This window comes from Wickerhamomyces anomalus, assembly GCF_001661255.1.
Source record: "Wickerhamomyces anomalus NRRL Y-366-8 unplaced genomic scaffold WICANscaffold_1, whole genome shotgun sequence".
Classification (NCBI taxonomy): Eukaryota; Fungi; Ascomycota; class Saccharomycetes; order Phaffomycetales; family Wickerhamomycetaceae; genus Hansenula; species Hansenula anomala.
Genome location: NW_017567110.1, coordinates 1,393,930 through 1,407,303, shown reverse-complemented (window position 1 = coordinate 1,407,303; position 13,374 = coordinate 1,393,930). Strand labels below are relative to the sequence as shown.

The 13,374-nt window shown below is 34.8% G+C and overlaps 6 protein-coding genes across 6 annotated transcripts; 3 read left to right on the top strand and 3 right to left on the bottom strand.

The window, feature by feature from the left end:
* Positions 1-391: 391 nt before the first annotated feature.
* Positions 392-798, top strand: MRP2 (mitochondrial 37S ribosomal protein uS14m; the record flags this gene model as incomplete). Its single annotated transcript, XM_019182956.1, has 2 exons — positions 392-676; positions 736-798. 2 exons carry the CDS (start codon positions 392-394, stop codon positions 796-798), a joined length of 348 nt encoding a protein of 115 aa, XP_019041368.1.
* Positions 799-2,289: 1,491 nt separating this feature from the next.
* WICANDRAFT_22299 (uncharacterized protein) lies at positions 2,290-2,634 on the top strand (the record flags this gene model as incomplete). Its single annotated transcript, XM_019180937.1, has 1 exon — positions 2,290-2,634. A coding segment is annotated over one exon (345 nt), but the record flags the coding sequence as incomplete, so codon positions are not given.
* Positions 2,635-4,820: 2,186 nt separating this feature from the next.
* Positions 4,821-7,375, bottom strand: BSP1 (Bsp1p; the record flags this gene model as incomplete). Its single annotated transcript, XM_019186104.1, has 1 exon — positions 4,821-7,375. A coding segment is annotated over exon 1 (2,023 nt), but the record flags the coding sequence as incomplete, so codon positions are not given.
* A 486-nt stretch (positions 7,376-7,861) lies between these two features.
* Positions 7,862-8,912, bottom strand: MOH1 (Moh1p). Its single transcript, XM_019186103.1, has 2 exons — positions 8,496-8,912; positions 7,862-8,443 (listed from the first exon to the last, which is right to left on the bottom strand). Exons 1-2 carry the CDS (start codon positions 8,648-8,650, stop codon positions 8,254-8,256), a joined length of 345 nt encoding a protein of 114 aa, XP_019041365.1. The 5' UTR covers positions 8,651-8,912; the 3' UTR covers positions 7,862-8,253.
* A 600-nt stretch (positions 8,913-9,512) lies between these two features.
* On the top strand, positions 9,513-11,725 carry YMR1 (phosphatidylinositol-3-phosphatase YMR1; the record flags this gene model as incomplete). Its single annotated transcript, XM_019181217.1, has 2 exons — positions 9,513-9,536; positions 9,632-11,725. The coding sequence occupies 2 exons, from the start codon at positions 9,513-9,515 to the stop codon at positions 11,723-11,725; spliced, it is 2,118 nt and encodes a 705-aa protein (XP_019041364.1).
* Positions 11,726-11,792: 67 nt separating this feature from the next.
* PXP2 (Pxp2p) lies at positions 11,793-12,626 on the bottom strand (the record flags this gene model as incomplete). The annotated part of the gene is made up of 2 exons (XM_019181288.1): positions 11,793-12,287; positions 12,444-12,626. The coding sequence occupies 2 exons, from the start codon at positions 12,624-12,626 to the stop codon at positions 11,793-11,795; spliced, it is 678 nt and encodes a 225-aa protein (XP_019041363.1).
* Between the last annotated feature and the right edge of the window lie 748 nt (positions 12,627-13,374).

Here is a 13,374-nt window from a genome sequence, read left to right as displayed (position 1 = left end):
GATTTTCACCTTGCCGACACCAAAAAATGATCTATAACATTTTCGAAACAGATTCAAGGCCCGTATGTTTTCAATTCGAAACCTAAAGCAGCACCACCACCCAAAACACAAGCACACTAAAACAACATCAGCACAGCACCAAAACCTTCACCATACCAAAATCAGCATTATCAGCACCAATTCTCCATTGTTTCAACACCTAACACATCTGAGGACTCAAATATCACCAGGTCAACTTATAACAACCAAAATTCGCGGGTTTTCAACCAGAATCTTATGTAAGCATTTCGCGATTTCTCAAGAGGATGAAAAAAATTGGTGAACGTTTGAAGAAACAGGAGCATTTGAATTGATCAGTTTGACTTGTTCATCTATCATAGACTTAATTAAGATGGGTAATTTCCGTTTCCCAGTGAAGTTCAAACTTCCAACATCATACATCAACCATATGGTCCTGCGTGATCATTTCAAACGTCTACAAGCTGCTGAACATGAAGTCACTATACAAGCTTTGAAATATATTGCAAGAAACACACAATTACCACCAAGAGCCAGACTAGAGGCACAGTTACAACTAACCACTATGCCAAACTACACTAGAATGACTCAAATTAAAGACCGTTGTGTTGCTAGTGGTTCTGCTAAATCTGTCATTAAAGATTTCCGTCTATGTAGAGTAAGTTAATCTATTCAATGTTAACACAGGAGTATAATTACTAACAGTTTTAATTTCAGACCCAATTTAGAGAAAAGGCTAGAAATGGTGATTTGCCTGGTGTGAAGAGAGGTGTTTGGTAAGGTGGTTATATTCTTTCAGGTTTACCGTTTTACGTTGTTCTAGAGGATTTATTTTTGTTATCAAGACAAAAATGATAAATGGAGGGGGCTCTTATGTATTCCGTATGATTAACGGTGCAAATAATAGCCAGCATATACTGGTTTTAATGGTTTTTAATGTAAATAGATGTTTTCACTTTAATTTTTTTGGTGTAACTAACCTTTTAGAGAAGTAAATACCTTAGAAACGTACTTTAAAATGATCACAGTGGTTTCTAGACCCTAATTTCTCGAGAATTTGCATCAATTATTATGTTTTCCTGGCTTGTTCTGTCGTAATAACGAGTTATTCAATTCTGGTTGTCATGGCGTTTTAGATTTTTTTCGTGTGCAATTCTTTGGCCCAAACAGAACAAAATCGTTCGCAGCATTTTCAAAAACAAAACATCCCCGAATATAAACAAATCATCCAAGTGAAAACCCTCCACAACCAAGGAATTGACCACCATCAAAAGCCAAAAGTCACTCAAAGCTAACCTGCCACATCATACCGCTTGCTGGACCGTTATTTATCAAGTTTTTTGCCTAGTTTGTTGCCTGTTTCCTAGCCCTCGCGTTCTCGACTTCAAAAATCAACAATAAAAGGAAATTCGCTAACTAGAAACGGTCTTTTTTAATCAATTTGCAGTGTTCTGAGATTCTTGAAACATGGCTTTGATTGAAACAGAGCTGGGTCTTACAGAACCTGTCCATTTCTTTGCCCATAGAACCTCAAGACGTTCAGCTAAGAAGAACTCCTGGAATCAAATTTCAGACTTTTTCACCAATTCAATAATCCAAGATTTTGATGACTCTCTGTTGCTGGATGCTGTTCAAGATTGTGCTGAATGGAAGCGTTATACTGAACAAGATATTGATGATATTGAAATCCTGTATGAACGTTTCGATGGAAAGGGGAGAGTTTTGTCCACATTATCAGATGAAGATGATGTTAAAGTCCATGAAGAAGTCGCTGGCTTCAAACTAGATGGTAAGCTATGGGTTTTGTCAGGTTTACATCAAGCTCCTATTACTGGTAAAAGGGCCAAATTTCAATTTCCTTTACCTCAAGGTGTTGGTTTGAAGAGTTTAAATACCGCTACTGATTTTGAACTTCCCTGGAACATTTATTGTCCAACTGTTGCTGGTGAAAGAAACATGGTCAAATGGAAACACAACTTGAAACGTAACCAATGGTTGGTTGAAAACCCTTTCAAAGACAAAAGACCAACATTCAGCATGTGTCACTGTACAGGGTCCGGTTGTGGAAACCGTTGTATCAATCGTACTCTACAATATGAGTGTTCACCATATAACTGTAACTTTGGTTCTCAGGATTGTGGAAATAGAGCATTCACTGACTTGGTGAATGACTATCATGAACGCAAAAAATATGCGACTGCCTATGAAGTTATTGAAACTGAGAAAAAAGGCTGTGGATTGTTCTCGGTGAGAACCTATAATCCAGGTTCCCTGGTTGTTGAATACACTGGTGAAGTTATTGATCTGGACGAAGTGGAGCATAGGCTAAACACTTTCTATAAAGATGTTGAAAACTACTATTTTCTTGGTTTAGAAGGTAACTATGTTATTGATGCTGGTCAAAAAGGTTCTGTTGCCAGATTTGCTAATCATTCTTGTGATCCAAATTCTGAAATGCAAAAATGGTATGTTAACAATGAACCAAGAATCGGGCTGTTTGCTAAAAGACCAATTGAAGCTGGTGAAGAAGTTACTTATGATTATAATTTTGAATGGTTCGAAAATGCAGAACCTCAAAAATGTTATTGTGGCTCTAAAATCTGTCGTGGTTTTATTGGTAAAAGAGCTGATGCTGATGCTGATTCAGATGATGAATCAATTGATGAACCAATTTCTAAACAAGTCTCAAAGCCTGTGTCGAAACCTGTCAAGGCAACAACAAGAGCTGACAGTCCACCCTTGGGATATATTTCTTCTGACTCTGAACTTGAAGATTCTGATACAATGTTGGGTAGTCGTTTATTAGATGCCATCAATAATGATCAAAGTAGTTCTGAACCTGAACCTGAACCTGAACCTGTGAAGGAAGAACCTAAACCAAAGCCAAAACCTAAACCAAATGCAAGTGCAAAATACACACCTGGTGTGCAAATGAAAGCTGCTGTTGTTGAAGATACACAGCCAAAGAAAGCTGAAAAGAAAGTTGAAAAGAAAGCTGCACCTACAAAGAAACCTTCACCACCAAAAAAGGTAGCACCATCTCAACCTAAATCACCTGAAAGAAATAGTAGAGAAAACACCCAAATGCGTACAACCAGAAGAAGTTTACTGGGGTTTGCCCATGATTTTGAAGTTCCAAAGTCACTGAGAAGTACGCTTTCCATAAGTATGGCTCCACCAGGCCATAAAGATGAAGCTTATGATAGGATCGCTGACTATAACAAAAAATTTGGAAAGACAGGAATTCCAGATGAAGTTGTTGAACTTCCAAAGAAGGCACCAGAACCAGCTCCTAAGGCAACTTCCAAACCAATAACAAAGGCAAAACCAAAACCAAAACCCTTTGTGGCATCATCAGCTACTGTTTCTGATAATTCTAAGAAACGTACCAAAACAACCAAACCAACAAGCAAAGCCGCACTTCCACCAAAAAGAAGAAAACTTATCATTGATACTGATAGTGAAGAAGATATTCCAAGTGCCAAGATCAATGAAAAGGTCAAACCTCCTGTGGAGGATGCTGAAGATATTTCTTCTGATGATTCTGCTGAACTTCCTAAGTTTGAAATTAAAAAGAGACCAGTTAGCACACAGAATGTTAAAAAAGAACCAGAATCTCCGATTGGTGTTCCAAGATCTAGGGAATCAAAAGAACGTTACCAACCATTACAGAAGAAAGCATCTGTGTTTAGCAAGAGAAAAGATACTGTTGTTAATAAATCATTATCTGAAAAGATGACAAATACTACCAAACCAACCTCAAAAATCAGCAGTCCACAGCCAACAGTTTACAATTTGAAAAAAAGTAAAAGAAAAGGTCCAACACAAACTACTGAAACTTACTATTCCTCACCTGGTGCTCCAGAGAACTTTACTCCAACTGGAAATGAATTAGTTTTAGCTGAAGAAGATCATGAGCAAGCCAATGCACAACCTTATCAATATCCTAATGGCTGGACTCAACAAGGATATTATGGTGAACATGATCAGTATGGATATTATGGTGATCAATACTATCCAGACCCAGGTTACCAACCACCAATCCCACCACCTCAACCACATCAGCAGCCAAATTCTGGAGAACCTGCTGCAACTGGCCAACAGCCTCTTGCACAACAACAAGGAAGATACAACAACTATCCACCTCAACCTCAACATCCATACTATCCACCTCATTATCAACCACCACGCGCGTACTCAGGGTATCAACCATATCGCCCACCTCCTCCAAGAGGTTACTATCCACCTCAACCTCAGCCACCACGTCATTATCAAGGTGGTTATTATCCTCCACCTCCACAAGGTTATCCTTCACAACCAGACGGAGCATATTATGGTGATTATTACAATGGCCACACTGCATATCCACCAGATGCTTTTACTGTTGATGCAGAAGCTGATGAAATGCTAGTTGCTTCACCTCCTGAAAGTTTTGCAGATGAAGTTTTACAACATCCTGAAGAGGAGAAGGCTCAAGAAGCATTGAAGAAAAGAGAAGTTGTGTCAAGTAGTCGTGGTGCTCAAGTTGTTGATCCAAGAAAACGTAAGAGATGAATTTCTCATGATACATGGTGTTTTTTGTTTTATATTGGAATTGAGATGTTGAATTGATATTTCAGTTCTTTGATTATGTATGTTTTGTGGTTTTTAAATTGTTTTTTATGTCGTTTTTTTATACTTTTCTTGTTTATTTTTGTGTGTACTATTAAACTAACTCTCAGAAGGAAAAACTACGTAGTTTTCATACACTTATCATTAATCATCTATAACACTCTATAATTATCTACTTCTGTTTTGGTGCTCTTCTCTTTGGTCCTTTGGTTCTCTTCTTTGTCAAATGCTCTAAATTTTCAGCAGGCTTCTCATTTGCATCTGCTTTTTTCTTCAAGTCACCAACATCAAAAGTTGAAACCTTTTTAATCATTGGGAATTCATTTTCTTGGGTCATGAATGGTAACCTAACAGATTTCATGTCGGTATCAGTAGTAGCTTTTTTCAAAATCCGGTCTAAATTTAATGAAGCTTCATCTTTTTGTAGATTTTTTGTTGACTTTAAAGATCCCAATTGATTTTGTAAAATCTCTTTAGAATTACTGAAAACTCTTGGTTTGGATCTTGTTATTGGTGGTGGTTGTTTAGATGAAGTTTTAGATTTCATTCTTTGCAATTGCTCTAATGCTTCAACTTCTTTTAATGATGGTTTTCTTTTAGGTAACGCTGGTTTTAACTGAGTTTTTTTACTCATGGCTTCTGGTGTTGGTTCTCCCACTTTTTCCATCTTTGTTGGTTGACGTAGTTGCTCCTTTTGTGATAATGCTTCAGGGATCTTGATTGAAGGTTTACGTTTTGGGAGTGCTGGTTTTAATTTATCAGCTTTTTTCAAGGCTTCTGGAAGATCTAATGATGGTTTACGTTGTGGTAGTGGTGGTTTCAATTTAGACTTATAAGCCAAAGCCTCGGCATCAATTTGATGAGATGCTGATAATGAAGCTGGATTAGGAGTTGGTGAAAGTCTTTGCTTGATAAAATCAGGTTCTTCTTGAATATCTTGCCTTATTGGTGATGGTGTTCTTGTCTTCTTCAAGATCGTTGGAGAATAGTTCAATTCATGTGAAAGTTGTGGGATAGGTCTATTTGGACTGTTTATATGGTTCAGTTTTTGAGATTCCAATTCTTTTAAAGTTGAATGTTGTTTCTGTTTTGACAATTCATCATTCTCAATCATCTTTGATAAGGTATTTGATTTGGATGGAACTATTGGTTTTATCTTAGATTTAGGCAGTTCAAACTCTTTATGTGAAGTTCTTTGCATAGCAGAATTTAACCAAGAAGTCTTTGGATCAGATGTATTGGCATTATCCAATTGCAAATTTGGAGTTGTGTCTTGCCATTGAGGATTTGATGTTGAATGCTTATAAGCAGAATTCAACCACGAAGCTTTCTTATCTTCTGGTTTGTTCAATTGAATCTTGGAAGTTGTGTCTTGCCATTGCGGAGTTGATGAAGAATTATTAACAGCTGAGCCTAGCCATGAATTTTTAGTCTCTTTGAACCCAAGAGGTTTTGGAGCAATAGGTGGTGGTTTATGTTTATCTTCACTTGTGTATCTTGAAAAATCTAATTTGGCTGGGGATTTTTTAATAGGGGAGCTTATTTCAGGCCTTATTGGAGAAGTAACTAATTCTGTTTTTCTTGGTGATCTTTTCAAGTGTGATGTCTGATTAGATAAACTGACAGGTGGTGCTAACGTTGATTTTTGCTTAGCAGCATTTGACCAGACGTTGTTTGATTGTAATTGAGGTGTTGAAGGTGTTGAAAATTGACCACCTTTTCTATCTCTTGTTAATGGTTTTGGGATTCTTCTTTCATCCTGCTCGTTTTCATCTTGCACTTCTGTAACTTTATGATCACCGCCGATGAGTCCTTCAATTGTACTATCGATTGACTTCTTTTCTTCATCAGTAAGTTGGAATTTTGAATATCGACTTGGTCTAGAGGAGGTAAAGTTTGAGGTTCTATAGTTTGGAGCTGATTTAGCCATAGCATCATCGAACCTTACTATATCTGGTATGTTATCATACTTTTTGAAAGTCTTTTCTCTAGAGATTGAGCCAGTTGAAGCTCTAAAGCTTGAGTCGTCATTTCTATTGTATGAGTTAAAGCTATTTTTAACTGGTGAAGAGTTTTGGGATTTTTCATAATTGTAAGCAGATTCATAAACCAAATCATCTATATCAATTCTATATTGGGTTGATATACTTTTGTTAAAATTCTGTAATGACTCTGAGTTTGGGATTGTTGCTTTAGTAGCAGGTTCTTCTTCTCTAGCAATTGGTTTAGGGATGGAAATGTTGTAGACTGATTCCCTATTGGTATAGGATTGAATTTCATTTTCCAACTGTTTTCTCCTCATCTCATCTTCTTTCTGTCTTTGAAGATCAAGTTGCTTGACCCTTTCCAAGAAGTCTTCAACATTCTCTTCAACATCCATTTTTGAACTCAAACTAGCTTCTTACTTTGAATGATTCAATTAATTAATGCTTTGTTTTCATTTTCAATTTTCATCAAAACAGAATCGTTGATAAGGGCACGCCCGTCAACAAAATTTTATATGAATTTCTATTGCAATTATTTACCAATTCTTTTATCAAAATAAGCTCCAACTTAGATAATTAAGCTCCTTTAAATTTCCGCTTTAAACTGATATAAATTTTAAGCAATTTTAAAAAATTAGAAATTTTGACTTTGGCATTTTGAAATCAGAAATTAGAAATTAAAGGTCAAGAATCTATTTTGTTAGAAAAATTATATAATTAATTTCATGAGTAGTTATTATAGCTTGAAAAATTAGGTAAATATCAATAGTACTGCATTTCAATAATAATTAAATAAAAATTTGGTAAAATTCAGAGCTATATTTATTTGTGTGATATTTGAGCTTCCAGCTGGCCCCGGCAGAGGTCGCGACTTTCAATAACAGGTTCAGCCGTGACATCCCGGCTTTTGAAATATAGGTATAACATTTTTCTTTCACTACAATTCTTTCACCATTTTAAACTTTACACGTCCAGTAATTAATTTGAGTTAGGAACTTTCTGCGAATTTGGCATGTCAGCTCTACTCATAAAGTGCCAGCCTGATTATCATGGTCTATGGACACCGTGATTTGTTTTATTTCATCTTTCTACTAGTTCCAGATTGACAATTGAAATATTTTGAAATCATCTGGCTAGGAGATTGAGAAAAGACAGTAATCTCAAATGCGTGTTTAAATAGAACTTTAAAGATCTATATCATGTCTAATTTGTTTAATTTTTCGTGTACTGTAGCACTATATATAAAAGGGGTATACAATAAACGCTAACTCCATCTAGGCCAGAGTGACGACAACAGATGAATACCCACAATCCAAAACACTTTGAACGATAAAGACCTTGCCTAAAAGATCCTTATTAGTTTAAAGTAACTAATTTGAATAGTGTGCCGCCGTTTAAATAGAAAAATCATTGACCATATTTGTTGTAATATTCTAGAAAACCATATAATTAAAACCATGAAACCATAATAACCGCCATAACCACCATAACCATTAATGAATAAAAAACCTATAATATAAATGTAAAAAAATGATAAAAACCATCGATAATTGATGAAGAATTGAAGATCATGAGCCTAAGCTTGAAATTGACTATTAATATATAATAGTCAAATGATTTGAGAGATAAATGAACAATTTCATTTACATCTCACTATAGTCTGAAGTTCAAGAATGTATTTCCCTTCCTTATACTTCTGGTTCTTGACTTCACTATGATGGTACTTCCAACCAACAAGGTTACCACATTGGTGACAGCGGATATCACTAACCAAATATTTACCAGTCATCATATCACGTAATTGCTTTGTACCTTGAACGATGTTGACGCTAGGAAGCTGAGTTAGTGATACCATTTGGCGGCTAATGATCATGAACTTACACTTTTTCCATAAGGAAAGCATCACCAGTTCTGCCTCTATAGTCCTTTGACATGATTAGGCTGGAGGATGAAAGGTGGGTTCTGCAATAGCAACAGCCATATGTGATGGCTGTTTTCCCATCAGAGTCGATATGAGTTGAATAGCGTAACCCCATGGTGATCACGTTGCGTAGTTGTTGTAATTGATGTTTGGTTAAAGATGTTGTTGAAGGTGAAGGTGAAGGTTAAGTTGATGCACTAGGATTGCGAGTGGTTTTTATACGATTAACCAATCAGTCAATTATAATCAGAAATGCTTGAATCTACACAGCTTATTAAAAAGGAATATTTCCTAATCAGACACTTTCGAGACGTACCAAATTATGAACAAATGCAACGACGAAATGACTAAAAGTGGGCAGCCAGAAAGGAGGACAGTCAAATCAAGTTGAATATAGGAATTGTCTAGTATAGAGATAATCCAGACCAGGCTCATTCAATTAAACAAAGAGCTCAATTGACCACTTCATTCTTGCTTTATGAAAGGTTCATTTCTAAAAGACGTGGAATTACCTTTAACGGCTTGACTAAAATAGCCAACCGGATTGATACATATTTGTATCAGAATCTAGACACAAAGAGAAATAAAGAAATGGGCTAGCTTGACTGTAATATGAGCAAACATGAAACCTGTCCAAGCACTAAACACAAAACATAAAACAAGGATCCTTCCATACTTTCCTCCACCTATTACAACACCGTATCCACCGTATCCCAACACTTATATCAGTTTCAACTTTTTTGTGTCACCAAAGTAACGTGCAGCTGATATTACAAATTGGATGCGTAGACTTCCCAAAACGGAAATATTGCAGATGACCCTCGTATTACAAGTAAAATTCGCGATCACGTGGAAAAGTGCTCGGTTCTGGACATTTTTACTGGAGATTTGTAACAACAATGATAATCATAGTCGGTGTTTTTAATTGAATCGTGCCCAATAATTCTGGAAAGAATCTCAAATCGATTAGCCACATCATGGAATACATCAAGGTGGCGAGAGTATGTCTTGAGTTCAAGAGTTATCATGTTGAACTGTTTTTATTTTGCTTCTGATTAGATCCTTTTCGATTTGCTAACAATTCTTTTTATGACAGGTTGATGATGTTTTACTTCATAAAAGAGGTTATATCATACATGGTTCACTACATCTAACCACTCATCACCTTATATTCACAGTCACTAATCCTCGTCCAAATGAGCTGCGGGAGCTATGGCTTTGTTATCCAATGATTTCATCAGTTGAAAGGAAAAAGGGGTCAGCGCTTTTGAATTTGATTGATATTAATGTTGATATAAATGATAATGAAGGCAATGAAATTCAATCTAAAATAATTAAGAGCTTACCAAAGCTGTTCAACCAAAGGGGTAAAGAGTTGAATCTCTTCAAGTTATCCACATTAAAGATCAATTGTAAAGATTTCAATTTCCTTTCGTTTGACTTTGAAAATGAATCCAAATGTTTTGATGTATTTGAATCAATAATGAAACTAACTTGTCTTGGTGAATTGAACCAACTTTATGCATTCATTTATCAACCCAATTCGATTGAAAAACTTCTAAACACCTGGAAAATTTATGATCCAATAAAAGAGTTTCAGAGGCAAGGTTTAATATTTGATAATGATTCACAAATTGTGGAACAGTCAAGTTCAAATTGGAGAATATCAAATGTGAACAATAATTACAACTTCAGTGATACTTATCCGAGTACAATCGTGGTCCCCAAAACCATATCAGATAGTGTTTTAACTCATGCATCAAAATATAGATCAAAACAAAGAATACCAGCATTAACTTATTATTATAAAAAGAATGGATGTTCAATAACACGATGCTCTCAACCTTTATTAGGGTTAAAGCAAACAAGATCAATTCAAGATGAAAAATTAGTTGATGAGATTTTCAAATCAAGTTCAAATAATGATAATGGGAATCCGAAAAATTTGATTGTTGATGCAAGACCAACAACCAATGCAATGGCACAAACAGCTTTAGGTGCAGGATCCGAAAATATGGATAATTATCCAAACTGTGAGAAATTGTATTTGGGTATTGATAATATTCATGTAATGAGAGATTCACTAAATAAATTGATTGATATTTTGAAAAGTGGTGATTTAAATAAACCACCAATTAATAAATCATCATTGAAAAAGACGAATTGGTTAAAATATATTTCAATTTTATTGATATCAACTGAAAAATTAGTCAAGTCTATGATTTTAAACAATTCAAATATTTTAATTCATTGTTCAGATGGTTGGGATAGAACTTCACAAATTTCTTCATTAATTCAAGTTTGTATTGATCCGTATTATAGATCAATCCAAGGGTTTATAACATTAATTGAAAAGGATTGGTTATCATTTGGTCATAGATTTAATGAGCGTTCTGGTCATTTAAGCTCGGAATCCATTTTCCATGATGAATCAAATGGTTCAAATAATAATCAAGCCTCATTAGCTTTCAAATCAGTATCAAATCATTTCAAAAAGAAGAAACATTTGAAATTTACATCACCAATTTTCCATCAATTTTTAGACTCAATTTATCAATTGATTATCCAATTTCCAAATAAATTTGAATTCAATGAAAGATTCTTGAGAAGATTGATCTATCATTTATATTCTTGCCAATATGGTAATTTCCTTTTCGATAATGAATATGAAAGAGTTACAAATAAAGTTTTTGACAAAACAAGAAGTGTTTGGGATTATTTCCTTTCAAGGAAACACGAATTTACAAATAAACAATATGTTGAACCAACAGATCAATTTGATTGGTTAAGTCCAAATTATAAATCTTTAGTTTGGTGGTGGCAATTATATGGGAGAAGTGATGAAGAAATGAATGGTGATAGCCATAATGAGGAAAATGTTGAAAATGGGAATTCAGGACTAGAGTTACAAAATAGTGGTTTGAAAAGTCCCGAACAACAACATCCAATAATCCAACCAATTCCCGAATCAGCAGGTACAAAGGTAAACAATAAAGAGGAAACTTTATCCAAGTCAAAAGTATTTGCATTAACCCCACCACCTCCTTCAATTCATAAAGTCAATGCAAATTATAACAATGATGATAACGATGATGATGATGACGAAAACGAAAACGAATTAAAAACAAGAAACGGTATCAATGATATTAGATCTCCTCATAAAATGATGGAAAAGATGAGTATTAGTTAGAATTATATATTATACACATGTGCATTCTTACGTCCTTCTGAATATCAAAATGTATTTATTATGTAAATTATAACTTCAATTTAGCAACATCTTCTTTCCATTTAATATCACACCATTCACTAATACTCAAAGCCAATTGCCTAGCTTGTTCCACCTCCTCAGGGGTAGCTCCATTATTTAATGCACCTTTCAAATGACCTTTCAATTGAGGATTAACATCTTGTGGAACTAAACAACCAATAATAACAAGACTTGTTTCCTTTGGAGTTAAGATATCACTATATGATAATAATGGTGAATATATGTGATTCTTAGCATACTCCCAAAGATCCGGATATGCAGTATTCATTTGATTTATAATTCTGTTACTAACTTTCCCATAAACATGATGCCAAAATTCTATACCACGTTCTCTTACTTGATCAGTTTTGGAAGAATCAAAATCTCTATTTGGTTTACTATCTTGTAATGAAACTGGGGTTGCATTTTTAAGGTACATCATTGTGTTTATTGCTTTTGGAATACCACCTAATGCTAAACTTTTCAAAATTGATTCTCTTGTCTTTTGAGCTATATGGAATTGAGTTTGAAGATTTTGCTTTGGATCAATTGAAAACAAGTTTTCCGGGTTTTGATAATTTGGATCATTTATAGCTCCCTCATGATTCAATTTCTTGATTAATTCTGCTCTATCAATAGCATCTTGAGCCAATTGAACAGGATCAATAATTGACTTGTTTGATGATTCATATTGTGATTGTTTTAAAGCATAATGGACCAATCTAGCAACTTCATTAGGTTGATTACACACTGAAAATGTAGCAGCAGCGATAAAATACCATGAATTTTTCAATAATGGATATTTGGATAGTTGGACTAATCTTTGTGGAGTTAAAACCATTTTGCGTTTAGAATATGAAGAGGATGATCTAAGTGGTGATTTTGATCGTATTCTTTTCAATAATGATTGTCTCTTGTTCATATGGGATAATTATTGGGCTTTTTATATTGTTTGGTAACTTCAAAAGTTAATCATTTATCCTCGGGGATCAATGTAGTTTATTGTGGTTTTTTGGTTATCGGATCGATACGATCGGGTATTAACTGAAGTGAGAACCACCAAAAGGCCAAAAGAGAAAATTCACAGTTATAAGTGAAGAATATGTAGGTTGTGTTATATGGGTTGGATAATTATTCAATTTTAAGGTAAAACTTCTGTTTAAATATGTGACATGGAGCCCATCAAATTCAGGTCTTCTGGTTGAGTTTTGGGTCAAGTGGTTGGGTTTTTTTGGGAAAATCGCTTTTAGTATGGGGGAAAGCGGCAGGTTACATAGTTAAGGAAAGTTAAGGGACACGGTCACGTGAGATATGTTTATAATATCGGAAAACTCATATTTAAAGAGATGAGATGATTGGGAAAGGGCATTTAGACTGATTAAGATGATTTTAACCATTTTAAACCATTAAATTTCTGTGTCATTTAATGCTCATTTAAAGTGTCACCCAAAACAGAGAATTACCTAATCGGGACATTAATCAGGTTTTTTGCCCTTTTGGAATTTTGAAGAGTAAATGCTCATAAAGACAACAAGAATCAAACCGCTTTGAGCTCTCAATTTGGTAACGGCTCATTAGGTCCAAAGGTT

Bases quoted from the DNA above. Each gene is read 5' to 3' on its own strand.
- MOH1 (XM_019186103.1), bottom strand. From the start codon at position 8,650: ATGGGGTTACGCTATTCAACTCATATCGACTCTGATGGGAAAACAGCC. The intron at 8,444-8,495 runs GTAAGTTCATGA...TCAGCTTCCTAG, and splicing joins GCTTTCCTTATGGAAAAAGT to CGTCAACATCGTTCAAGGTA.